Raw genomic sequence first — 27,213 nt, 5'->3', positions numbered from 1 at the left:
CTCATTCATAACTCTTCAAGGCCTCTTTTCTTATTTTTTATTATAAAACACTAGAAAACTAGGCTTGCAAGATAAATTGCCTAGTGTACATTTCTGAAGAGATAAAGAAAAGTGACATAGTCTCTGACTTCAGGTTTTACTCTGCAATGGGAATGTAGACAAGAAACAGGATAGTATATGACAAAATAAGACACAAGGGTTTTTTTTGCTTTTATTATTATTTTTAATGGATACATAGTAATTGTACATATTTACTGGGTGTACAGTGTACTATTTTGATACACGTATGCAATGTGTCTTGGTCAAGTCATGGTAATTAGCACATCCATCACCTCAAACATTTATCATTTCTTTGTGTTGGGAACATTTAAACCCTGCTTTTATAGCTATTTAAAAATATATAATAAGTTGCTGTTAATTATAGTTATCCTATAGTGCTATAGAACACTGGAACTTACTCTTCCTCTCTAGTTGTACTTATATATCCATTAACCAACTTTTGGCTACTCTCCCTTCTCCCCTCCCCTTCCTTGGCTCCCCTTCTTCTCCTCTAGTAGCCACTGTTTTTCTCTATGCTTCTATGAGCTATACTTTTTTAGCTTCCACATGTAAGTGAGAACCTGCAGTGTTTATCTTTCTCTGCCTGGCTTATTTCATTTAACATAATGTCCTCCAAGTTAATTTGTGTTGCCACAAATGATAGAATTTCATGGTTTTTTTATGGATAAATAGTATTATGTGGTTGTGTGTGTGTGTGTGTGTGTGTGTGTATAAATATACAGACACAGCACATTTTCTTTCTTTATTCTTCTGTTGATAGGCATTAGGTTGAATCCATATCTGTGAATAGTGCCATAATGAACATGGGAGTACATATATGATTTTCTTTCCTTTGGATGCATACCCAATAGTGGGATTACTGGATCATATCATAGTCTATTTTTAGTTTTTTGAAGAGCCTCCATAGTGTTTTTCATAATGGCTGTACTAATTTATATTCCTTCCAACAGTAGAGTTCCCCTTTCTCCACATCTTTGCCAGCATCTGTTATTTTTTGTCTTTTTGATAATAGTCGTTCTAACAAGGGTAAGACGATATCTCGTCGTGGTTTTGATTTGCATTTCCCTGATGACTAGTGATATTGAGCATTTTTAAATATACCCATTGTCCATTTGTTTGTTTTCTTTTGATAAATATTGGTTCAGCTCATTTGCCTATTTTAAGTCAGATTATTGGCTGGGCACCTTGTCTCATGCCTGTAATTCCAACACTTTGATAGGCTAAGGTGGGTAGATTGCTTGAAATCACGAGTTCGAGACCAGCCTGGGCAACATGGTGAAACCCCATCTCTACAAAAAATATAAAACTTAGCCAGGCGTGGTGGTGAGCGCCTGTAGTCCCAGCTACTCAGAATGCTGAGGTGGGAGGATGGCTTGAGCCTGGGAGGTGGGGAGGTTGCCGTGAGCTGGGATGGTACCACTGCAGTGCGGCCTGAGCAGAAGAGCCAGTCCTTGTCTCAAAAAAAACAAAAACAAAAACAAAAAAACCAAAAAACCAAACCCAAACCAGATTATTTTTAGTATTTTTTGCTGTTGAGTTTCTTGTATAGTCTAGATATTAATCCCTTGTTGGTTAATAGTTTGCAAATATTTTCTCCCATCCTGCACATCGTTTCTCTCTTCACTCTGTTGATTGACTCCTTTGCTGTGCAGAAGCTTTTTAGCTTCTATTTAGCCCTAATATAATCCCATTTGTCTATTTTTGCTTTTACTGCCTGTGTTTTTGAGATCTTCCCCATAAAATCTTTGCCCAAACAACATCCTAAAACATTTCTCCTATGTTTTCTTTCTTTTTTTGAGATGAAGCCTCATTCTTGTCACCCAGGCTAGAGTGCAGTGGCAGTGACGTGATCTCGGCTCACTGCAACCTCCACCTTCCGGGTTCAAGCAGTTCTCCTGCCTCAGCCTCTTGAGTAGCTGGGATTAAAGGCGCCTGCCATCACGCCCAGCTAATTTTTTGGTATTTTTAGGAGAGATGAAGTTTCACCACGTTGGCCAGGTTGGTCTCGAACTCCTGCCTTGGCCTCCCAAAGTGCTGGGATTACAGGCATGAGCCACTGCGCCCAGCCTTTATGTTTTCTTCTAGTGGTTTTATACTTTAGGTCTTACATTTAAGTCTTTCATCCATTTTGAATTGATTTTTTTCTTTCACAAAAAAAGAGGTGTTTTTTTTTTTTTTTTTTAATATGGTGAGAGATAGGGAGCTAGTTTCATTTTTCTGCATATGGATATCCAGTTTTCCCAGCATTATTTATTGAAGAGACTGTCTTTTCTTCAATGAGTGTTCTTGGTGCCTTTGTTGAAAGGCTGTAAATGCGTGTATTTATTTCTGGGTTCTGTATTCTGTCCCAGTGCCATGCTGTTTTGGTTACTGCAGCTCTATATAGAATATTTGGAAGCCTGTTAGTGTGATGCCTCCAGCTTTGTTTTTGTTTTTGCTTGTTTGTTTTTTTTGCTCAGGATTACTTTAACTATTTGTAGTTTTTTAAATGAATTTTAGCATTGTTTTTGCTACTTTGGGGAAGAATGTCATTGGTATTTTAATAAAGATTGCACTGAACTGTAGATTACTTTTGGTAATATGGTCATTTTCACAATATTTATTATTCTAATTCTTGAATATGGAAGATCTCTGTATTTTTTCATGTCCTCTTAAATTTCTTTTATCAGTGTTTCGTAGTTTTTCTTGCAGAAATCTTTTACCTTCTTGGTTTAATTTATCCTACGTATTATTATTTTTTTTTGTAGCTATTGTAAATGGCACTGCTTTCTTGATTTCTTTTTGTGCTAGTTTGTTGTTGGTGTATAGAAACAATACTGATTTATTTTTTAGTTTTAGAGATGGGGGTCTTGCTATGTTGCCCAGGCTGGTCTTGAACTCCTGACCTCAAATGATCCTCCTGCCTTGTCCTTCCAAAGTGCTGGTATTACAGGTGTGAACCACCATGCCCAGCCAAAATACAACTGATTTTTTGTGTGTTGATGTTTTATCCTGCAACATTACCCAATTTGTTTATCAGTTCTAAGAGTTTTTTTTGAGGAACTTTATGTAAGGTTGTTATAGGGTGTTCTATATGTAAGTTCATGTTGTCTGCAAATGGGCACAGCTTGACTTCCTTTTTTCCATTTTGGATGCCTTTTTTTTTTTTCTCTTGCCTAATTGCTTTGGCTAGGACTTCCAGTACTGAGTTGAATAAAAGTGGTAAAAATGGGCATCCTTGTCTCATTTGAGATCTTAGAGAAAAAGCTTTCAGCTTTTCCTTGTTCAGTATGATGTTGGCTGTGGTTTTGTCATATATGGCCTTTATTGTGTTGAGGTATGTTTTTTCTATAGTTAACTTGTCGAGAGTTTTTATCATGAAGGGGTGTTGAATTTTATCAAATGATTTTTCATGTCTATTAAGATAATCTTTATTCTATTGATATTTGATTTTATTTATTGATTTATGTAGGTTGAATCATCCTTACATCCCTGGGATAAATTCTGTCTGATCTTGGTGAATGTCTTTTTGCATCTATGTTCATCAGGGATATTGGCTTACAGTTTTTTTATTTGGTTTTGGTATCAGGGTAATGCTGACCTTGTAGAATGAGTTTAGAAACGTTCCTTACTCTTCAGTTTTCTGAGAGAATTTGAAAAGAATTGATAGTTCTTCTTTGTATGTTTGATAGAATTCTGCAATGAATTGGGTCCTGGGCTTTACTTTTACAGGAGACGTTTTATTATAGATTCAATCTTGCTACTTGTAATTGGTCTGTTCAGGTTTTCTGTTTCTTCTTGGTTCAATCTTGATAGGTTATATCTGTCCAGAAGTTTATCCATTTCTGCTAAGTTTTCTAATTGGATGCACAGTTATTCATAATAGCTTCTAATGATCGTTTGTATGCCTGTGGTATCAGTTGTAGTGTCTCCTTTTTTGTTTTTGATTTTATTTATTTGGGTCTTTTTTTTTCTTGGTTAGTCTGGCCAGCAGTTTGTCAATTTTGTTTATTTCTTTAAAAAGCCAACTTCTCCTTTCATAGTATTTGTTTGTCTCAATTTTGTTTATTTCTGCTTTTGATTTTCCTCTACTAGCTTTGGGTTTGGTTTGTTCTTATTTTTCTAGCTACATTGTTTATTTGAAATGTTTCTACTTTTTTGATGTATGCATTTATTGCTACAAACTTCCCTTTTGATACTGCTTTTGCTATATCCCGTAGGTGTTGGTATGTTGTGTTTCTACTTTCATTTGTTTCCAGAAATGTTTTGGTTTCCTTCTTAGTTTCTTCATTGACCTATTGGTTGTTCAGGAGCATGTTGTTTAATTTCTGTTTACAATTTCAAAAGTTCCTTTTGTTATTGATTTCTAGTTTTATTTCACTGTGGTCAAAAAAGACTCTTGATATGACTTTAATTCTTTTAAATTTGTTCAGACTTATTTTGTGGCCTAATGTGTGGTCTGTCCTGGAGAATGTGCTGATGAAAAGAATGTATATTCTGCAGATATTGCATGAAATACTCTGTAGATGGCTGTTAGGTTCATTCGGGATAAATGTTCAATTTAAAGCCAATGTTTGTTTCTTTGTTGATTTTTCTGTCTAGATGATCTTTCATTGCTGAGAGTGGGGTGTTGAAGGCTCCAACTATTTTGTATTGGAGTCTATTACTCCTTTTAGATCAAATAATATTTGCTTGATGTAGCTAGGTGCTCTGATATTGGTGTATATATATTTGCAATTATATTCTCTTGCTGAATTGATCTCTTTATCATTATATATTGACCTTCTTTGTCTTTTTTTATAGGGTGTTCTTTTTTGTTTGTTTTGTTTTGTTTTTTTGAGGCAGGGTTTCACTCCGTCCCCCAGGCTGAAATACAGTGCTGTGATCTCGGCTCACTGCAACCTCAACTTCCCAGGCTAAGGTGATCCTCCCACCTCAGCCTCCTAAGTAGTGGGGACCACAGGCGTGTGCTGCCATGTCCAGCTAATTATTATTTTTATTTATTTATTTACTTTTGTGGAGATGGGGTTTTGCTATGTTGCCGAGGCTGATTTCGAACTCCTGAGCCCGACCTGGCCTCCCAAAGTGCTGTGGTTGCAGGCGTGTGCTACCATGCCCAGTTTCTTTTTATAGTTTTTAACTTAAATTATGATTTATCTGATAATGAGTATAGCTATTCCTGCTTGCTTTTAGTTTCTGTTTGCATAGAATATCTTTTTCCATCCTTTTACATTCGGTCCATATGTGTCTTTATAGGTGACAAGTTTTTATAGGCAGCATATAGTTGGGTCATGTGTTTTTTAATCCATTCAGCTAGTCTATGTCTTTTAAGTGTGGAATTTAATCTGTTTACATTCAAGGTTATTACTGATATGTGAAGACTTAACTCTTTTCATTTTGTTAATTATTTTCTGGTTTTGTATATTCTTTGTTTCTTTCTTCCTCCCTTAATGTGTATTGTTGCAGTTTGGTGATTTTCTGTAGTACAGCGGTTTGATTATTTTATCTTTCTCCTTTGTGTACCTGCTCTACTAGTGAATTTTATTCGTTTACATATTTTCATAATAGTGTTTGTTATCTTTTTGCTTTCAGATACAGGACTTTTTTGAGCATTTCTTGTAAGGCTGATCTAGTGGTGATGAATTGCCACCATTTAAAAAGAAAAAGTCTGGGAAAGACTTTTATTTCTCCCTCATTTCTGAAGGATAGCTTTGCTGGGTATTCTTGGCAGGCATTGTTTTTTTTTTTTTTTTTCAGTACTTCTCAAATATATCATTTCATTCTCTTCTGGCCTGTAAGGTTTTTTCAGATAAATCTGCTGTTATCTAATAAGGATTTCCTTATGTGTGATGTAATACTTTTACTTTGCAATTTTTATTTTTAATTTTCTTTTGATAAGGGTCTCACACCCAGGCTGGAGTGCGGTGGTGTAATCACAGTTTGCTGCAGCCTTGACTTCTTGGGTTCAAGTGATGCCCTCACCTCAGCCTTTTGAGTTCTGGGACTACAGGCGCGTGCTACCATGCCCAGCTAATTTTTGTATTTTTTGTAGAAATGGAGTTTCGTTATGTTGGCCAAACTGTTCTCAAACTCCTGGGCTCAAGCAATCTGCCTGCCTTGACCTCCCAAAGTGCTGGGACTATAGGCATGAGCCACCGTACATGGTCTCTCGTGCTATTTTTAGAATTCTCTCTTTGACTTTTGATAATTTGTGAGTCACAAAGTTTATGGTAACATATAGGAGAGGTGCTTGATTTAGATTTTTGTCACCAGGGAAAGGTGGAAGAAGTTCCTGGAAGAAGTCCTAATTGAACTCAGCCTTGAAGGACAATGATTATATGTTAGCAAGATAAATGAATTAGAACATTATTATAAATGAAGCAGATAAAAGTGTACAATCAGATGAAGTACTTTCCAGTATTTGAACTGTGTGGTAAGAATAGCTTCCCTTTGGGAGGCCAAGGTGGGCAGGTCACCTGAGGTCAGGAGTTTGAGACCAGCCTGGCCAACATGGTGAAATCCCGTCTCTACTAAAAATACAAAAAATTAGCTGAATGTGGTGGTGGGTGCCTGTAATCCCAGCTACCCAGGAGGCTGAGGCAGGAGAATTGCTTGAACCCAGGAGGTGGAGGTTGCAGTGAGCTGAGATCGCACCGCTGTACCCCAGCCTGGACAACTGAGTGAAAACTCCCACCTCAGGAAAAAAAAAAAGAATAGCTTCCCTGGTCAGTAGGTTACAGAGCATTTTATTAATAGATAAAGGGAGCAGCAATATGTGCAAAGGCACTCAAGGTCAAAATAGTATAATTCTTTGGGAGAATTGCAAGTGCTATAGTTGGGTATTCCTGATAACTACCAGGAATAAATAGATATACCTGGTAAGATTTAAATATATAGCTCTTGAGTAGAAGTGTTGAGAAATTAAGTTTGGAAGGAAGGGAGTAGCCAAATTCTAAGAGTTTGGACTTTATGTTGTATGTCAATGCTTGTTTTATCTCATCATGATTGTATAGATTAAAAATTTTAATTAGAAAAAAACATAGTCAAAGCATGTCGTTTAATGAAAAGAAGTATACCAATTTGAGGAAAGACAAAATATTTGCTACTATATTTTTAGCCTAATTGAAATGTGTTGAAATCTGAATTTATGCCTACATTGAGAATGACAAATAATATTAAAATTTCTTTTGTACTTTTAGCAGCCTGGAAGTTTTTCTAGCTGGTCTGGTAGTTTCCTCATGGATGATAACATGTCTAATACTCTAAATAGCCTTGACGAGCACACTAGTGAGTTTTACAGTATGGATGAAAATCAGCCTGTGTCTGCTCAGCAGAATTCACCCACAAAGTTCCTGGCCGTGGAGGCCAACGCTGTGTTGTCCTCTTTGCAGACCATTCCAGAATTTGCAGAGACTCTAGAACTTATTGAATCTGTAAGTAAAAAATTGTAAGATTATCAAAAGTTCAATTTTAGTTACATGATTTCATGCTCAGAAACTGAGTTTTGGACATTGACCAGTTTTATGTTTTGTATGCCATACTTAATTTTGTTCTGGTATTTTGCAGTGGCTTCTAGGGGAAAAAAGTTTAAAATTTTCTCAAATATGTGCCTTTTGAGGAATTTTTAAAAATTAAAAACTTAATTCATTTTTTATTATATAAGTTATACAGGTGCATTAGAGAAAGCTGGAAACTAAAGAAAACTGTAAAAAAGAAAATTAAAATGTTTCATAAACCCAGAGTTAATAATTTGATATTTTCCTTTCAGTCTGTGTTCTATACTTAGAAAATGCATTATATTTTTAAACCCAAAAATACACTTCTGTATTACATTTGTGGATTTTTTTTTTCCACCCTATCATGAGCATGTTTCTGTTTCCTTAACTTTTTTAAACTTGAATTTTTTGTTGTTGTTGTTAAGATGGAGTCTCACTCTGTCGCCCAGGCTGGAGTGCAGTGGCACAATCTCAGTTCACTGCAACCTCTGCCTCCTGGGTTCAAGCGCTTCTCCTGCCTCAGCCTTCTGAGTAGCGGGATTACAGGTGCCTGCCACCATACCCAGCTAATTTTTATATTTTTAGTGGCAATGGAGTTTCCTCATGTTGGCCAGGCTGGTCTCGAACTCCTGACCTCAAGTGATCCTCCCACCTCGGCCTCCCAAAGTGCTGGGATTACAGTCATGAGCCACCATGCCTGGCCTAAATTTGAATTTTAGGGGCTTTGTAGTATTCCATCAGATGAATATAAGAAAATATATTTACCCAATGTACTATTATTATTGGACATTTAGGTAGTGTCTAGCTTTTCAGCATTACGAATAACATATAAAGCTTTGTGCAAAATCATGATTATGTCTTTAGGTTAAATTGAATTTCTGGATCAAAGTGTATCACCATTTTTAACATGTTCCATACACATTACCAAATGATTATGCCGAATTTGATGGTGTCTTCCTGATGTGGAGTAGAATGTGAAGTTTTATAACGAATTATACTTTTTGATAATAACTTAATTTTTGATAATAACTTACAATTTGTTCTTCTTAAAATACTTTGACAGTAAGCTTCAACTACTGAATTAGATGAACTATTATGTATTCTGGAATCATAGGAAAGCCATAATCTGTTCCTCTCAAATGACCTTGCTTAAAAAAAAAATGTCCAAGGAAAGCGTTTCCACTGATAAAATGAGTTGTTAATTAACTCTGTGGAAATCATCATCCTGTGTTCAAGATCAGATTTAACTAGGTTATAGCATTAACTTTATTAACAGTTTAATTTATTGCAGGATCCTGTAGCATGGAGTGATGTTACCAGTTTTGATATTTCTGATGCTGCTGCTTCTCCTATCAAATCCACCCCAGTTAAATTAATGAGAATTCAGCACAATGAAGGAGCCATGGAATGCCAATTTAACGTCAGTCTTGTACTTGAAGGGAAAAAAAACACTTGTAATGGTGGCAACGGTGAAGCTGTTCCTTTAACATCCCCAAATGTAGCCAAGTTTAGCACTCCACCAGCCATCCTCAGAAAGAAGAGAAAAATGCGAGTGGGCCTTTCCCCAGGCAGTGAACTTAGGGATGGCTTATTGAACGATGGTGGTAATACAGCGCTAAAACATACACCACTGAAAACACTACCATTTTCTCCTTCACAGGTAGCGGTGTTGATTTTGTTTATGTTTCTAAATGTCAATGAGTTAGATTAAATTAGATCTTTAATATCCTTACTAGCAGTTGGTAACTTTGATAACATAAAAAAATAATGTGTTTAAATGTATACTTGAGAATACTGAACTCTGAGAGATTAGAAAGTATCTCACAAAATGTAATAGTGGCATATATATATATTGGAGACAGGGTCTTGTTTTGTTGCCCAGGGTGGAGTGCAATGGCACAAACATGGCACACTGCCGCCTCAACCACCCAGGCTCAAGTGATCTTCCCGCCTCAGCCCCCAAGTAGCCTGGACTATAGATGCGTGCCACCACACCTAGCTAATTTTTGTATTTTTTGTAGAGATGGGGTTTCGCCATGTTGCCCAGGCTGGTGTTGAACTCCTGAACTCAAGTAATCCACCTGCCTTGGCTCCCAAAGTGCTGAGATTACAGGCGTGAGCCACTGCTCCCGGTTCTGCATGATATTATACTACAGTGTTTAGAGAGACATTTTCTTTATCTTGTAGTCCCATATCTTTATAGAACTCATCATAAAACAAGCCTGGAAAGGTAAAATTGATTTGCCCAAAGTTATCTAATGCAAGGCTGAGACTGAGATCCAGTTTCCTGACTGACTACTGTGCGATAGATACACCTGATAAAGTTTAAAGTGACCTTACCTATTTAAAGTAATTTATTTAGTTTGCCCGCTGAATTTTTCCTTTTAACGTTCCTTGGAAGAAACTTAGATAATTGCTTACTGTAAGAATTTAATGTGTCAAGAGGTTTCCCAAGGATGTCCAGAACTACCTACTTACTTTCTTCTCTTATAATACCCCTGGACAGTAGATGTTCATGTTAGGACAGTTTCCTATTGAACACTTGCTATGCTCCAGGCTGTTTGCCAAACTTTTTTTTTTTTTTTTTTTTTTGAGATGGAATTTTGCTCTTATTGCCTAGGCTGGGGTGCAATGGCACCATCTCGGCTCACCGCAACCTCCGCCTCCTGGGTTCAGGTGATTCTCCCGCCTCAGCCTCCCCAGTAGCTGGGATTACAGGCATGCGCCACCATGCCTGGCTAATTTTGTATTTTTATTAGAGACGGGTTTCTCCATGTTGGTCAGGCTGGTCTCGAACTCCCAACCTTAGGTGATCTGCCCACATCCGCCTCCCAAAGTGCTGGGATTACAGGCGTGAGCCACCGGCCCGGCCTCCAAACACTTTTCTTATAGCATCTCAGTTGATGCTCTTTCAAAAGGAGTTAGGTGGAATAAAATTCTGAAGTTGAGCCACTTGTAAAAGGCAACAGTTAGTAAGAGATGGAGCTGATGTTTTCTGAAAGTGTTTGGCAGAGGCTACAAAGTTTAAGGGGGAAGAAGGGAGTTTAATGGTCAAATAAACATGGAGAATGCTGGGATATTATTGGAGGTATATTTTGAGGCTAGGGAGATAAGTAGGATCTGGCAGAACATAGATCTCTAAAAATTGTGCACCCATGCTTCAGGGAATGCTATTTGTATAGACTACAATGTGAATAGTCTGTTCACCCCCAGACCTGCTCTCAGAGTTAAAAAGCACTGGGGAAAGTGAAGTACGCTTGGGCACACTAGCAGTTTTCTATTCTGGAGTTTTGCACACTAGCAATTTTTATTGAAGTGTGAATTCTAAGGTAGAAGTGTCTGAAAGATGCTTGTTTGCCATGGCAAACTGCTTGGATTTTATCCTGTAAAAGAGGGTTTGATTACTAATCTTAGGGTAAAATAAATTCAAGTATTCAGAGCCAGAAGTGATAGAGCTAGACTTCATTCTAGTTATAAGGAGCTTTGAAGCCATTTCTATGGCTTCATACCACTGTTTCTAATTTTTGACTACAAAAATAAATTAGTATTTCACAATTGTATTGTGAATATAATTAGTATTTCACAGTTGTAAATTATATAATTTAGAAGATGGACTCGGTGATACCAATTTTGACTTCTTAGAGGTTCTGTGTTCTAGATAGGCAAATTTGCCAGACAGCTGTATTTCTCATCAGCAAAGCGTTATTATATTCTAAATTAAAATACTCTCATAGAAAAAGCCACTTAAGGTCATTTATTAATAAGAGCTAAAAAAACTTGTTTTTTTCAGTTACACACTGTTGTACAAAACTGTTAGATTTAACACGGCAACTGTTTATAGTTTCTATGGATCTCTATTTGATAATACACTTTTTACAATTTTTAGTATTTTTTTTTGTAACTTTTGAATATTTGTTAAATGTTTCTTGAATTCCTATATGTGCTAAACACTGTTCTAAGAGCTGGGGAGACAAAAATGAACAAACCAGACAAAAATTCCTACCCTCATGGAGCATAATTTCCATGGAGTATAAGTGTAATATTATTCATAAGCTTTTTAAAAGAGGTATGAAGAAATAGTTTGAAAATCTTAGTTTAATGTTTGTGTAGGGATTTTGATGTTCTAGAAATCATCGTTAAACTCTCTTCCATTTTTAGTTTTTCAACACATGTCCTGGAAATGAACAACTTAATATAGAAAATCCTTCATTTACATCAACCCCTATTTGTGGGCAGAAAGTTCTTATTACAACTCCTCTTCATAAGGAAACAACTCCCAAAGATCAAAAGGAAAATGTAGGGTAAGTAGGTATTAAATAATTGTGTTAGAGAAAATGGGGAGCACAATATCAACAGTAGATTAGCTTTTTGTGCATATAAATAGCATGTATCATAATCCCTATTCCTACAGGACTTAGAATTTTTTTTTTTTTTTTTTTTTTTTGAGATGGAATTTCGCTCTCGTTGCCCAGGCTGGAGTGCAATGGTGAGATGTCGGCTCACTGCAACCTCCACCTCCCGGGTTCAAGTGATTCTCCTGCCTCAGGCTCCTGAGTAGCTGGGATTACAGGCATGTGCCACCATACCTGGTTAATATTGTATGTGTAGTAGAGATGGCATTTTACTGTGTCGGCCAGGCTGGTCTTGGACTTCTGACCTCAGGTGATCTGCCCGTCTCAGCCTCCCAAAGTGCTGGGATTACAGGCGTGAGCCACTGGGCTGGGCCAGAATTTTTTTTTTAAATCATAGCCTTATGTTTTCTCCTTAGGACAGTCAAAACCAACTTAAATATAGTATCTTTGATTTCAATGAAAACATTTCTAGTACTTTTTTCTGTATTAATTCTTTTTTCTATTTTAAGATGAGTGATTGAAATCAGAATTACCATAGGCAGGCATACTGTAAAATAGTCTTAGAATGTTTAGATGAAGCATATATATATATGTGTGTGTGTGTGTGTGTGAGAGAAAATTTAGTGTGTGCTTAAATTGCTTTGCTTTCATTAACTCGTATGCAATCAGATTGTGACTATAACATAAATATCTAAATGATTGGATAGTTTCAGAACACCTACTATTAGAAGATCTATATTGGGTACCACACCAAGAACTCCTACTCCTTTTAAGAATGCGCTTGCTGCTCAGGAGAAAAAATATGGACCTCTTAAAATTGGGGTATGTATATTCATTTTATTTTTAATAATTTTCCTAATTTTAAAAAAACACATTGTGATTTTTATCACTTTGATTTTTAACATTTAAAAAAGATGTTTACTGAAACAGATACAAAGCTTTATCTTTTGATTTTCAAGTTTTTTATTATTGTTGTTTTGTTTTGTTTTTGACATGGAGTCTCGCTTTGTTGCCCAGGCTGGAGTGAAGTGGCACGATCTCAGCTCATTGCAGCCTCCACCCCCTGGGTTTAAGTGATCCTCAGGCCTCAGCCTCCTGAGTAGCTGGTATTACAGGTGCCCGCCACCACACCCAGCTAATTTTTGTATTTTTAGTAGAGATGGGCTTTCACCACATTGGCCAGCCTGGTCTTGAACTTCTGACCTCAGGTGATCCACCCCCGCCTTGGCCTCCCAAAGTGCTAGGATTACAGGTGTGAGCCACTGCACCTTGCCTAATTTTTAAGTTTGAATTTTGTGTCCACCTTTTTCTTTAACTTGTAAATCCTTGCTTGGCTTGTTTTGAATTCTTAGCTTTATAGCATCCAGAGAAAACAGATCAGGTGTCAGTGGAACTCTTTTCTGTTTTTTTTTTTTCATTTTTCTTTCTTTTTTTTTTTTTTGAGACACAGTCTTGCTCTGTCACCAGAATGGAGTGCAGTGGCTCAATCTCGGCTCACTGCAACCTCCACCTCCCAGGTTCAGGCAATTCTCCCTCAGCCTCCTGAGTAGCTTGAACTACAGGCTTGCGCCACCACGCCCAGCTAATTTTTGTATTTTTAGTAGAGACTGGGTTGCACCATGTTGGCCAGGATAGTCTTGATCTCTTAACCTCATGATCCGCCCGCCTTGGCCTCCCAAAGTGCTGGGATTACAGGAGTGAGCTGCTGCGGCCGGCCGAAACGCTTTTCTTAATACTGAAATTTACATTTTAGCAGTTTCAGTCATGGTTACATGTATTAGAATAAAATAATTTTAATATACTGAAGCACTTTCATGATAATATTTAGGAAACTAATCAGGGTACCTCTTTAGGAAACTAATTAGGAAAAGGCTCAGTTTCCTTTTCTATGCAAAGGAGATCATAAAACACACCCCAAATTGTTACTGTGAAGCTGAAAGAGTTGATGTAATTAAAAGAGTTTGTCTGAGTTTCAAGTAGTGTGTGCTTGGTTGCTGCTGTTATTCTAATAATAGTATTTGCGGTAGTCGTTCACGAATGAATAGGACTGGGAAGTGTTCTAGTTACTGTGCTTTCATATATCTTACTGCCTTTGAAATACCTTGGAAAAGTGATGGGCATTTTAGGCAGTTACAGATTTCTGACAAATTCTTTAGAAATACAATTTTTAAAATATTGGTGACTTTCAGGGTTTTTTTAGTTATGTTCTTCTATATTTAGTCACTTTTTGGTTAGATTCGTTAGCAAATTCTAGTTTACTTGATTTAATTAATTTTCTGCCCAAAAGCATGTTACACACACACATCTACTAGTCTTTTCTTTCTTTTTCAAAATACTGTGTTAAAGGGTACATAGTAGGGTTGATCGAGTCTTTTTGTCATTTAGCTCCATGTACTGCTGTGAACAATCATGTTTCCTTTAGAGCTTCCTGGAGTTTTTATTTATGCATATACATAAATAAAACAAGAGTATGACCACACTTTATTATTTTATAACACCATTTTTTAATTTAACCAAGTAAATGTATATATTTATCCCATAATTTTTAATGTTTGCATAATATTCCATTGTGTGGAATTACCTGATTGATTTAGCCTGTCTGTTTCAGGTTTTGCTGTTTATTTTAAAAATTCATCATTAATTCAGGAAATATTGATTGAGTGCCTAATAGGTTCCAGGCACTGCACTAGGCTTTAGGGATGGAATAAATGTTGAAAAGGTCAAGTATGGTTCCTGCCTTCATAGGGGCATGTAAACTAATTGGGGATTAGACAAGTAAACAATGATTTGAAAGCATTTAAAAATTCTACAGTGAGTCAGGGTCATTTGGTCAACATATAAGTGGAATAAAAATTATCATTTGATAGCTGGGTGTGGTAGAATGCTCTTGTAGTAGTCCCAGGAGGTTTGTTTGAGTCTGGGAAGTGGAGGCTACAGTGCGTGGTGATCAAGCCACTGCAATCCAGCCTAAGGGACAGAGTGCAGCTCTGTTTGAAAAACAAAAACAAAAACAAAAGTATCATTTGTAATAGGTTTCAAATACCTAAATTCCTTGTCAGTTTGTTTACTAGCCTTCTGACATTTTAAATTTAATACCAGCAGCACTCACAGCTCTTTGGATAGAATTTGACCATTGCCAAAACAGATTACTTGCATCAGCAATTTAAGATAAAAGGAAGGCAATGATTTAGAAATTAAAATTCCTAGAATATTTATAGGCTCATATATTTCTTTGCAGTAAGTTGACTTCTCATTTCTCCTCCTCCTCCTCCTCCTCCAGTTATTTACTGAGCATCTACTATATGCTAACCACTTAGCTTTCTTTTGTATCTTACTATGAGTCAAATGCACTTCTTGGAGATTGGCTTTGGAATTTTAATCAGGTATATCTTAAATATCTGTTGCCTTTTTAATAAACTTTGATTGTTTTAATATTTACTATGAATTACTCAAAAGGCTAAAAACTCTGTAGAAGTATTAAGTTTGGTAGTATCAAACCTGAAAAGTATTAAATGGAGGAGTTCTTTGCTTTTGACACATTAGAGCAATTAAGAGAATGATTCTTCCTAGTGAATGAATTAATCTGTCTTAGCCCTATTCTAGGACATTTATATTCTTAAAGGGGGAAAAAACTCCAGATCTTTTTAAGAATACTATACTAGATCAAGAAAATGTGGGCTGGATGCAGTGGTTCATGCCTGTAATCCCAGCATTTTGGGGGATCAAGACAGGCAGATCATTTGAGCTCAGGAGTTCAAGACCAGCCTGGACAACATGGTGAAACCCCATCTCTACCAAAAATACAAAAAATTAGCTGGGCATGGTGGTGTGCACCTGTGGCCCTAGCTACTTGGGAGACTGAGGTGGGAGGATCACTTGACCCTGGGAGGTAGAGGTTTCAGTGAGCTGATATTATGCCACTGCACTCTAGCCTGGGTGACAGAGTGAGACCCCATCTCAAAAAAAATTGAGGGAAAAAAAAAAGAAAGAAAATGTGGTACAAATACGCCATGGACTACTATGCAGCCATAAAAAAGAATGAGGTCATGTCCTTTGCAAGCACATGGATAGAGCTGGAAGCCATTATCCTCAGCAAACCAACACAGGAATAGAAAACCAAATACTGCATGTTCTCATTTATAAATGGGAGCTAAATGATGGGAACATGTGGACATTTAGAGAGGAACAACACACACTGGGGCCTTTCAGAGAGTGGAAGGTGGGAAGATAGAAGATCAGGAAAAATAACTAATGGGTACTAGGCTTAATACTTGGGTGATGAAATAATCTTTGTTTTTGTTTTTGTTTTGTTTTGTTTTGTTTTGAGACAGAGTTTCACTCTCGTTGCCCAGGCTACAGTGCGGTGGTGTGATCTCGGCTCACTGCAACCTCTGCCTTCCAGTTTCAAGCGATTCTCCTGCCTTAGCTTCCGAAGTAGCTGGGATTACAGGTGCCCTCCACCACCCTGGCTAATTTTTGTATTTCTAGTAGAGACAGGGTTTCACCATGTTAGCCAGGCTGGTCTTGAACTCCTAACCTCGTGATCTGCCTGGTTTGGCCTCCCAAAGTGCTGGGATTACAGGTGTGAGCCACTGCGCCTGGCTAGGTGATGAAATAACCTACACAACAACCCCCCATGTTTACCTATGTAACAAACTTGTACTTGGACCTCTGAACTTAAAAGTTAATTTGAAAAAAGAATACTTTATGTTCTTGGTGAAATATCATCATTAAAAAGCTCTTTGAGGCCGGGTGTGGTGGCTCACACCTGTAATCCCAGCACTTTGGGAGGTTGCGGTGGGCAGATTACCTCCTGAGGTCAGGAGTTCAAGGCCAGCCTGGCCAACATGGTGAAACCCCGTCTCTAGTAAAAATACAAAAAATTAGCCAGGCATCGTGGCAGATGCCTACAATCCCAGCTACGCGGGAGGCTGAGGCAGGAGAATTGGTTGAACCGGAGGGTCGGGGGGTGTGGAGGTTGCAGTGAACTGAGATTGTGCCACTGCACTCCAGCCTGGGTGACAGAGCAAGATTCCATCTCAATAAATAAGTAAATAATAATAATAATAATAAGCTCTTTGAGAAGTGTACAGAAACATTAATATAATTCCTGTATGTCTCAGTCTAGATGAGAACACTTTTAACATTTTATTTTCATTTTAAAAGTTTTTGTAAGTTCTGTGAAATCTCATTTATATATGAATACTATTCTCTCTAACTTTGCTGGCTGGGGACATAAGCTGCTGGTGTTTTTTTGATTTTTGTTTGTTTTTGTTTGTTTGTTTGTTTTTTTGAGATGGAGTCTGGCTCTGTCACCCAGGCTGGAATCCAGTGGCGTGATCTCGGCTCTCTGCAACCTCTGCCTCCTGGGTTCAAGCAATTCTCCTGCCTCAGCCTCCTGGGGTGCGCATCACCACCCCCGGCTAATTTTTGTGTTTTTAGTAGGGATGGGGTTTCGATCTCTTGACCTCGTGATCCGCCCACCTCTGCCTCCGAAAGTGTTGGGATTACAGGCGTGAGCCACCATACCGGGCAGCTGCTGGTTATTAAGTGCTGCCAGTTCTTTTATTTAGTAGAGGTTTGATTACCTTTTCAAGTATATCTTGGTTATGATAGGTATAAGTTAGATATAATTTTAAAATTTTTTTCTGGGTTATAAGTTGTGCTTACCTATTTGACAGAAAGCTAGATGAATAATATTTTGAGACTATTTCATCACTTAGCTCACACTCAATTGTCTGTCTCTTCATAACCTACCCTCCCACACTACACACACGTGCACACACACACTCACTCTCTTCCTCTTCTTGGATACTGTGTCAGCTCTTTGCTTAGGCTAGGTATACAAGGATCTTATATCTTATATATACAAGGATCTTATATCTAGGTATACAAGGATGCTTAGGCTAGGTATAAAACGACCTGATCACTGCTGTCAAGTATCTCACAATCTTAGTGGTAACAGAAACATGTTAACTAGTAATTACATACCGTGTGATAAATACAATAAAAGTAGAATAAGAGCTAGTGTATTTCCAATATGTTCTGTATTTCTTATTTTTATGTAAAAAAAATACTTGAGAAATAACATCTTTCTTTTCTGTTTAATTCTGAAGATCCTGACCTGAAGCAGGAGCTACAGTGGTTTCCCCAAAAGGAAGATTTTTGTTTAGTAGCCTAGAAAGAAGAAATTGCCATTCTTTACTCAGTACTTGCAAATGTGTAATATTGTTTTGCTATAAAATGGATTAATTTAATTAATATATCTATAGGGCCTAGGAGAAAATTATGACAATAATGGGAAAGTATAAAAGATGGGTTTCCTATGTATAGGGAGAAAAAGGAATTGCTGTAAATGACTTTTTACAACATTTTAAAAAACAATTTAGTCCCAGCCACTTGCCTTCTTGGAAGAAGATATTCGGGAAGTTTTAAAAGAAGAAACTGGAACAGACCTATTCCTCAAAGAGGAAGATGAACCTGCCTACAAAAGCTGCAAACAAGAGGTAATCTTCTAGTATTATTGTTACTAAAAGTCTTATTGTATCCAAGAGACTTTGCCATAAAGCTTCTACAACAAATTACTCATTTTAGAATACCGCTTCTGGGAAGAAAGTCAGAAAATCACTAGTCTTAGATAATTGGGAAAAAGAAGAATCAGGCACTCAACTGTTGACTGAAGACATTTCAGACATGCAGGTTTGTAAAGGATTATTATTATTGTTATTTTAAGTGGTTGCTTTAAGTCCTAGTGGTTCTTATTTCTTACTCATTGTGTAGCCAGTTCATTAGAGATTCATGGAGGATTTTTATTTTAGTATCATTTTGCCTAATTCGCAGAGAAACTATTCACTGTAGAGAATATTTTATTTACTTTTTTAAAATTTCTTTTGTTATGAGAGGAGTCAGCTGCCTTATATATGATGTCAAAAAATTGTAGTTCTCAAGATTTTAAATATCAGAGTTTATCTTTGGTTCATTTCCAAAATACTTAATATTACTACATTGCTAGAAATTTCAGCAGAGCCAAATTCTTTCTTGGAGAGAAATAAACAGGGCTTCCATTACCACTTACTCAGTAGTACCTCCATTTGTCTCCATTTTTGAATTAGTTATTTTCCTCTTTCTTTTTTCTCTCTTAGTCAGAAAATATATTTACTACATCCTTATTAATGATACCATTATTGGAAATACATGACAATAGGTGCAACTTGATTCCTGAAAAACAAGATATAAATTCAATCAACAAAACATACACACTTACTAAAAAGAAACCAAACCCTAACACTTCCAAAGTTGTCAAATTGGAAAAGAATCTTCAGGTATGGATTTATAAATTTCTTTAGTGATTTTTGTTTTTGTTTAATCAATGATCACTTTGGATTTACTGATCACAAATTATACTTTTTCTTTTAAATTCAAAATTGATTGTAACAGTAACTAAACATTTACCATTATTTTGTCATTCACATTTGGGTTTGAGAGACTCATTCATCAGGGCACATATAAACTAAACAATTGGAGCTGTAACCAAAGAGTCATCTGGTGATTTCCTCAGCACTGTATCTTTTTTAAACTAAAGATGTATAAATCTACTTCTGGCACCTCTTCTCCTGTAACAAATATGTATAGCCCTAATTGCTATTCTGAAAAAGGGTAAGTGGTTAGAAGCAGTTTCAGCATGATTTTGTTGGTACCATGGTTTCCAGTGAACTTTTTGGCTCAGAAGTTGTAAAACAAGGTCCTTTTTTTTCTGTTGGGATGTGGCCAGTGTGTAACTGTGGTTGGGAAAATTTTTGCTGCGTTAAGAGTTTACCCCAGAGAATTTGAGAGTTCATTGAGTAGGAAATTTTCTTCTTTATGCCACAGTGACTGCAGCATTAGTATTCCTGATGTTAAAGCATACCTTGAAAACATCTTTGGCAATCACATATGACCACCTTACATCTGTTTTCAGCCGCTGCTTTCTAAGAGCCATGTAGCACATTCTCTTAATCCATGTAAAATGATTTGAGTTCCCAGCGTTTAATTAACATAGAACTTTTGGGGAAAGTTATTATATAGAAGATCACGTCTATAACATAGTAATCTTTATAATAAGGGAAGAAAAAAACATAAACTTGATTTTTTTGCTATGAATATATTTCCTAATTTTTAAATAAAGCATTCTTGGCTCATTTTTTGACATTACATCCTCTCTTTAAACCCTTTGCAAAATTTTGAAGCAGTAATGACTAACATTTATTTCCATGTTAAGACTCATTTGATTTGGGGGGAAGACTTCTAAACTGCCTTCATAGGCCTGTAAGCAATATAGATAGCTAAAATAATTGACTTTTTAAAAACTTGATCAAAAATATTTCAGTATATATTTAAAAACATTATTATTAAAAAATACAATGCCATTGTTAAAACATTTTTATAATTATTGCTTATGAAATATCTAATCAGTTTAAATAACTGACTTTAAGAGTCTAATTGTGATATAATATGGATAGTTATTTTAATACTTTTCACATCACTATTAATATTTCCTTTCTAGTCAAATTGTGAATGGGAAACAGTGGTTTATGGGAAGACAGAAGACCAACTTATTATGACTGAACAAGCAAGAAGATATCTGAGTACTTACACAGCTACCAGTAGTACTTCAAGAGCTCTCATACTGTAATTATTATTAAAATTGATGAAATGCCCCCCTCCCTTACTGCAATCTCTACTAAATTAGGTTGCAGTGAAATTTTTCTCAATTAGTTGTTTTTAAAGTTGTAAGATAGCCCTTTTAATACAGCATCTTTTTTCTATTCTACATAGTAGGCAGAAAGCTAGTAAGTCACTTAAGGGGTAGACAGTTTCATAGTTTATTTTTTAAGAGATGAGATTTTTAAAAATTGTTTTTAAAGAACAAGATGGGAAAATAATAGAATGTTCATGGATTTCTAAAAGTAAATTCTCATATTTTCTTCACAAGATATATGTTGCTACTCTCTTGATGCTGCAGTTTTGTTATAGATAGGTGTAAGAGTAGATATGATTTCTGAAATTAGTCTATGTATGGAAAGCACACAATTTTATGAAGTACTTTTGCCCACGTGCTGATTTACTTAGGCTACCATTTACAAAGAAACACATCGAAAAGGAATTTAAAGGAAGGCTAGAAAGTTGCACTACTAATTTTTTTTTTTTCAGAAGCATTAACTACAGTGTTAAATGTATTTATTTGAGCATAGTACTGAAAACAAAAAGCATTCAAAAAAGAGTTTTTTCTTTATTAGTAAATAGGATTTTCTTAATCTCAGAAGAGCTGAGAATTTTGTTGAATGTATTGTACAGTATGTAGGAGCAGGAGGACTTTGTAAATTGGAAAGAAGTCGGTTTTTTATAATTTATTTTTATTTTTAAAGCTTAAATGTAGATATTTATACGTATACAGGGTGCCTAGAAGCCAATGTTGTTTCCTGTTATTACAGCTAACACAGTAAAGAAAAATTTTGACTTTAAGTATGAAACAATAGTAAGTTATAGCTGCAAAGAATACAATATCTCTACTATATGTCACATCTACCTAAATGTTGCACTATGCCCTTTAAATCATGTTGGTTATAAAGTAGTTCTAAAAATGTACTAAATAATAATTTAATATTTTCTTTTTAAATTATATCGGGGATGGTCATATACATTAATCTGGTGATTTGTATATGTTTTTGAAATTTTTGCATTTTGTTTAAAAAATAATATGGTACCTTGGTCCCTAAAAACAGTCTGCACTTAGAAGTTTGTATTTACTCAGTGTTTCAGAAGTGGAGAACATTATCTTTTATTTATAAAAATATTTTGTCCTTTTTTAAATGTTTTGTGTTTCTCTACAGGTTACAACAGTTGCTTCAGTTGCCTGTTTTAGGTGTTTGCACTTATTTTATTTCTTCTTGAAAGATTTTTTATTTGCTTTTGTGGTAGAGATTATATGTAATTTTTTTCGGTCATATAATGGTGTGCTGTCAACTTAAACACTGACAGGTAAATAGAATTGTACACTGTAGTTTGAATTATTTATAATTGACACACTCTCTCCCTCTCCACTCCTGAAGTATGCTGCTATAGAAAATAGCAGAATCGGCTTGCTGCTACGAGAGAAGGAAAGAGCGACCACCACTTGCACTGTGTGAAAAGATAAAAAACAAATGATGGCAAGTTCTCAAGTTAACTAAATGGAATCAACCATTACCAGGCAAATTCTTACAAATACCAAAATACTACTATGCCTTAAAAAACAAAATGAAAGCAGGTTAAGATTTTCTGCTCTGTTCGTATGTTAATAGAAATGGAAATACTAAGTATTTTAATGCTTAGCTCTTGAACAGTAGACCTAAAAGGGTTTTAAGCTATTTAAATCTACTTGCTAGTTTTTGCATATTTTTTATATATATATACACACACACACATATATATATAGTGAGAAGTGAAGAAAATGTATGGTACTAAGATTATGCCTTGTTGATAAATAGATAAACCAATTTGAATCTTCTTAGCATGTTTAAGTATGTTGATTGCTTTCTAATTAATGAACTTCTCACAGAAATTTCACTTAGTGAAACCAATGATTGTAGCAAACTCATACTGGATCATTTCAGTTACCTTGAACTAATAGCACATAATAGTTTTTTGTTGTTGTTGTTTTTAATGTAGCCCTTACCTGGATATACATAGTCTGCAATCACCAAAGTATAATATCTTATAAGAGCTATATTTTTAAAGCATATTTTTTCTTGAGCATTAAATTATCCTAAATGGTAATATATTGTGGATAAGTCTGGGCTTATTGGACATAACACATATTTGGGTTGGTATTGGTTGAATCCTTCAGTTAACTGCTTTGTTGCTTTTTGCAAGATTTTTAATCTTAAACATGTCAGGCATCTTAAGTCACCTTTATAATGTTTTGTTCCTCTGAGTTTCTTTCAGCATGTTATACAAATGCCAGACATACATGTAGCAGCCATACTTGCATGGAAACTGACTACACATATATAATACTGCATTTTATTGTAAGGTTTTCACATTAATACAGCAATTACCCTGACTAAATTGAGTTTTGTGATATATGGAAAACTCCATTGTAAGAGAATCTTGCATACAATGTCGACATATTAACATCCAAAATAAAGCATCTGTGTACAAGTTGACTTGGCATTGCTCATTTCACTTGGTTTTGTGCTTTATAAGGACTGATAGAATCCTTAGAGACTTAACATTCTGTTCTTAGGCCTTTTTTCTCACTTAGAACTCTCTTAATGGTGATTTTACCAGTAAATACAACATTGCCCCTTTATTGAGCCTCATTTAAAACCAGATTTTCAGCTGCCTTTCAGATACTTTCACATGACACTTCCTGTTGGCGCCTTAAACACATATTCAAAGCAGATTTCCTTTTTCCCAACTTTGACCTGCCCTTCCTTTGTTCTGTCACTTAGTGGTATTGCCTTCCCTTCATTTACCCAGTGAGTAATCCACCCCCACATTGAAGTCAGCTGTGAATTCTCAGCCTGCATATGGCCTCTGTCTCCATTCTATAGAAATGTCAAGAAATTGAACAGTGGCATAAGGGTGTCATCTGGGAAAGGCACACTGGTCATCCAGGCAGGGCTCTTTGGTATTATATTACCTCAGTAAATTCATCACCATCTAGATTCTATCTTTAGCCTTGTAGGCTCAGAAGTCTGAGGGAATTAACTCATTAAAAATGAGTTTACCTCTCAGTAGAAGGCTTACATCAAGTTTATGACTGATATATGAAATTATAATGCCAATCTGTTAATTTATAGCATGAAATAAAACTGCTGAGAGGACTAGGCACATTCTCTCCTTATATGTAAACAGAAAGAAACAAATATAAAAAACAGATGTTCCATAGTTCTCTGTTGCCTGAATAATAATAATTCTCCTCCTTCACTCCCTAACCTGGACATGACCAACTTCATTTTTCAGTCATACTGGCGACTTGGAACACATGTGCACACTCCCATCTCCAGGCCCGTGTTTGTAATATCCTCTTTGTATGACTTCTTCTTCTTTTTTTTTTTTTTTTGAGAGGGAGTCTCGCTCTGTCGCCCAGGCTGGAGTGCAGTGGCACCGTCTCGGCTCACTGCAACCTCCACCTCCCAGGTTCAAGCAATTCTACCAGTAGCTGGGATTACAGGTGTGCACCGCCATGCCCGGCTAATTTTTGTGTTTTTAGTAGAGATGAGGTTTCACCATGTTGGCCAGGCTGGTCTCCAGCTCCTGACCTCAAGTGATCCGTCCGCCTCAGCCTCCCAAAGTGCTGGGATTACAGGCGTGAGCCACCGCGCTGGGCCCCCTTTGTATGACTTCTTTTCTTTGTCTCCCTAGCCTGTTAAAATCTTAGCCTTCAAGGCACGGGTCTGTGAGTCATTTCCTGATTATCCTAGTGCTTCCATAAAACTTTCCCACCAGACTATACATTTCTGAAGAGTAGGGATTGCTGTTTATAACTCCTTCATTTCTGTGTCTATCATGGTGCTTAGAAAAATCTCGCCAATTGTTAAATTTAAGTAATTTAAAAAATTAGTTATGACTCGGAATATTAACTATACTTTTTTATACTATGAATTATAAATAGCTTTGATTTATTAGTTATCTGCATGAAGCTAGTTTTGCTTCATAGCCAATAAATTGTATTATGCTCTTAAAATCTTTCAATTCATTTTATAGCCGTATAATTTCCTGCTTGACTTATCTCTATAGTGGTAGGCTTGCCAGCCAATCAGACCTTTAATTCGTAATGTAAAACTGATGATAGTATTTGAAGAGGTGCTTCCTACTTGGTGAGAAGTGAAAATTTATTTTTAATTAAGTAGTAGATGATAAATTGAACCAAGTAGAATTCTGTTGGAACATTGCACTTTACCCCGGCCTTTTTTTGTTTTTTTAATGAGTATGGATATGGTCAATAATACGTGAAATATATCAGTAGAAAATCAAGATAAAGTACACTTGGAAAATACTTGTGACTGATGTGCTAGGAAGAGAATGTTTTTGAAAACATGTTGGCGTGTTGGTCTAAGTACATCAAAAGCTGTTGAGTTTGGAGCAAATACTATTAAAAGTAGTAGTGTGTACTGCCCTTATTTCTGAAGTTTCCATACCTGGTATGCTTAACTCAAGTTCCAAGTACAGAATGTGCTAGGTTTGATTGGATTTTCCTGGCCAGCACAGGGAAAGAAAGCAGGAGATTCACTTTACTCTGATTTAACTACTGTAATTTTGCCAAACAAAGCTCAAAAGTTTTGAGCAGATTTGAACATAATGTCCTAAGCCCTAATATTGTTAGTACTTACGTGTTTATTCAGTTTAGCTAAGTGCTTATGATGCCCTGCACTAGGCACTGCATATACTATGGTAAACAGTGCATGACCTTTCCCTTAAGGAAGCTGCTATTCTAGAAGGGGAGATGAATAAGTGTATAACAGAAATATCTTTTCTCCTTTGGCCAAAAGTGAGATGGATCAAATAGCCAAGTTCCCTATTGTATGTGTAGATGCTCATTTGTGAATAAAGGAATAGTTGGACTCTGCCCAGATGACATGTTTTTTTTCCCTCTCTCATATTCAGAAGTTTGCAGACTATAAGTTTGAGTACAGTGTGGCAGCTGCAGCCACACTCCACCCACTGTGCTAAAACTTTTACATACATTATCTCACTTAATCCTCACAATACCCTATGAGGCAAACACTGTTATAATCCACTTCTCCGGATGTGGAAACAGGGTTAAGAGACTTGTCCAAACTCACAATGAAATGCTGAGTTGGGGTTCAGTCATCCAAAGTTTAGTTTGATTCTTTAAGCATAGGGCACAAAAGATTACATGGTGTGATTCCCTTTATATAAAAATACAAAAACAGGCAGAGCTAATGCATGCTGTTAAGTCAGATACTGATGGTCCTGGTGGTAGGTTGGAAGGAGCACGGGGCGGTTCTCAGTGCTGCAATACTCCACTTCTTGCACCAGGTACTGATTTCATGGATGTGTTCACAGTTTGTAAAAATCAAGCTCTACTATTAATGGTATGTGTACTTTATCTACATTTTGCCTTAATAACAAGTTTTAAAAATTAAACCTAGGTTATAACAGGAACATAAAAGTGCTCAGCCAGAACAAAATGTAATGAATCATTTTCTTTTTCTCTCTCTTTTTTTTTTTTTGATATGGAGTCTCACTTTGTCGCCCAGGCTGGAGTGCAGTGGCGTGATCTTGGCTCACTGCAACCTCCGCCTCCCTGGTTCAAGTGATTCTCCTGCCTCAGCCTCCCAAGCAGCTGGGATTACAGGCATGCACCACCACCCCCAGCTAATTTTTGTATTTTTAGTGGGGACAGGGTTTCACTATATTGGCCAGGCTGGTCTCGAACTCCTGACCTCATGATCCACCAGCCTTGGCCTCCTAAAGTGTTGGGATTACAGGTGTAAGCCACCATGCCCGGCCAATGCATCATTTTCTATATTCTTCCATTTATATGCTTGCTTGTGAGAGTCTACAAAGCTTGCACTCAGAACTTTTCATTATTCTCCAGCATGTGTTAGGCCCATTTCTCCTGGTAAAGTAAATTTATATGAAAATTTTACATGAAATAATTATTCCCTTGAGCTACATATACTAATTTTATATGTGTATGACCAAACTCTTTTTATTTCCTTGGTTTTTTTTGTTTTTTTGATATGGGATCTCGCTCTGTCGCCCAGGTTGAAGTGCAGTGCCGAGATCTCAATTCACTGCAACCTCTGCCTCCTGGACTCAAGTGATCCTCCTACCTCAGCCTCCTGGGTAGCTGGAACTACAGGCCTGAGTTATCATGCCTGGCTGATTTTTGTATATTTGGTAGAGGCAGAGTTTCACCATGTTGCCCAGGCTGGTCTTGAACTCCTGAGCTCCAGTGATCCACCCACCTCAGCCTCCCAAAGTGCTGGGATTATAGGCATGAGCCACTGCACCTGGCCTGTAAGTGCTAACTCTACCCCATTGCATGAATCCTTTACTCAAGCCAAGCTACACACTCGCAGTTCTCCATAAATATTCACAATTACCCATCTCTGAATCTCCACTTCAAAGTTCATACTTTCTTTCCTGCCCCCACCAAAGTATCCATATTCACCAAATCACTTGTCAGGAGATAGTCATCTGTCTAATGTGTTACTTATCAACTGCACTTCTTTATAACACAGTATGTTATCTTGTTTCTTTAGAGTTGATGTTAACCAACATTTACTTAATTCACTCATCCAGTTAACCCACATTCTTCCTTCCCAGGGTCC

General features: G+C 36.6%; 1 protein-coding gene across 2 annotated transcripts in view; it reads left to right on the top strand.

Annotated features, from left to right (window-relative positions):
• Positions 1-23,070, top strand: part of MYBL1 (MYB proto-oncogene like 1) — a 48,890-nt gene extending 25,820 nt beyond the window's left edge. The window contains exons 9-16 of one of the 2 annotated variants that reach the window (XM_001095486.5): positions 7,239-7,472; positions 8,827-9,195; positions 11,694-11,836; positions 12,595-12,709; positions 18,277-18,393; positions 18,482-18,586; positions 19,030-19,209; positions 20,430-23,070. In XM_001095486.5, coding sequence (XP_001095486.3) covers positions 7,239-7,472; positions 8,827-9,195; positions 11,694-11,836; positions 12,595-12,709; positions 18,277-18,393; positions 18,482-18,586; positions 19,030-19,209; positions 20,430-20,558 — 1,392 coding nt within the window. In that variant the 3' untranslated portion in view covers positions 20,559-23,070. The remainder of the gene's footprint in view (positions 1-7,238; positions 7,473-8,826; positions 9,196-11,693; positions 11,837-12,594; positions 12,710-18,276; positions 18,394-18,481; positions 18,587-19,029; positions 19,210-20,429) is intronic. The other variant, XM_015145481.3, reaches the window with a different exon arrangement.
• Positions 23,071-27,213: the final 4,143 nt, after the last annotated feature.

This window comes from Macaca mulatta, chromosome 8 (assembly GCF_049350105.2).
Source record: "Macaca mulatta isolate MMU2019108-1 chromosome 8, T2T-MMU8v2.0, whole genome shotgun sequence".
In the NCBI taxonomy this organism is placed as follows: Eukaryota; Metazoa; Chordata; class Mammalia; order Primates; family Cercopithecidae; genus Macaca; species Macaca mulatta.
This window is presented reverse-complemented; position numbering and strand designations above follow the sequence as displayed.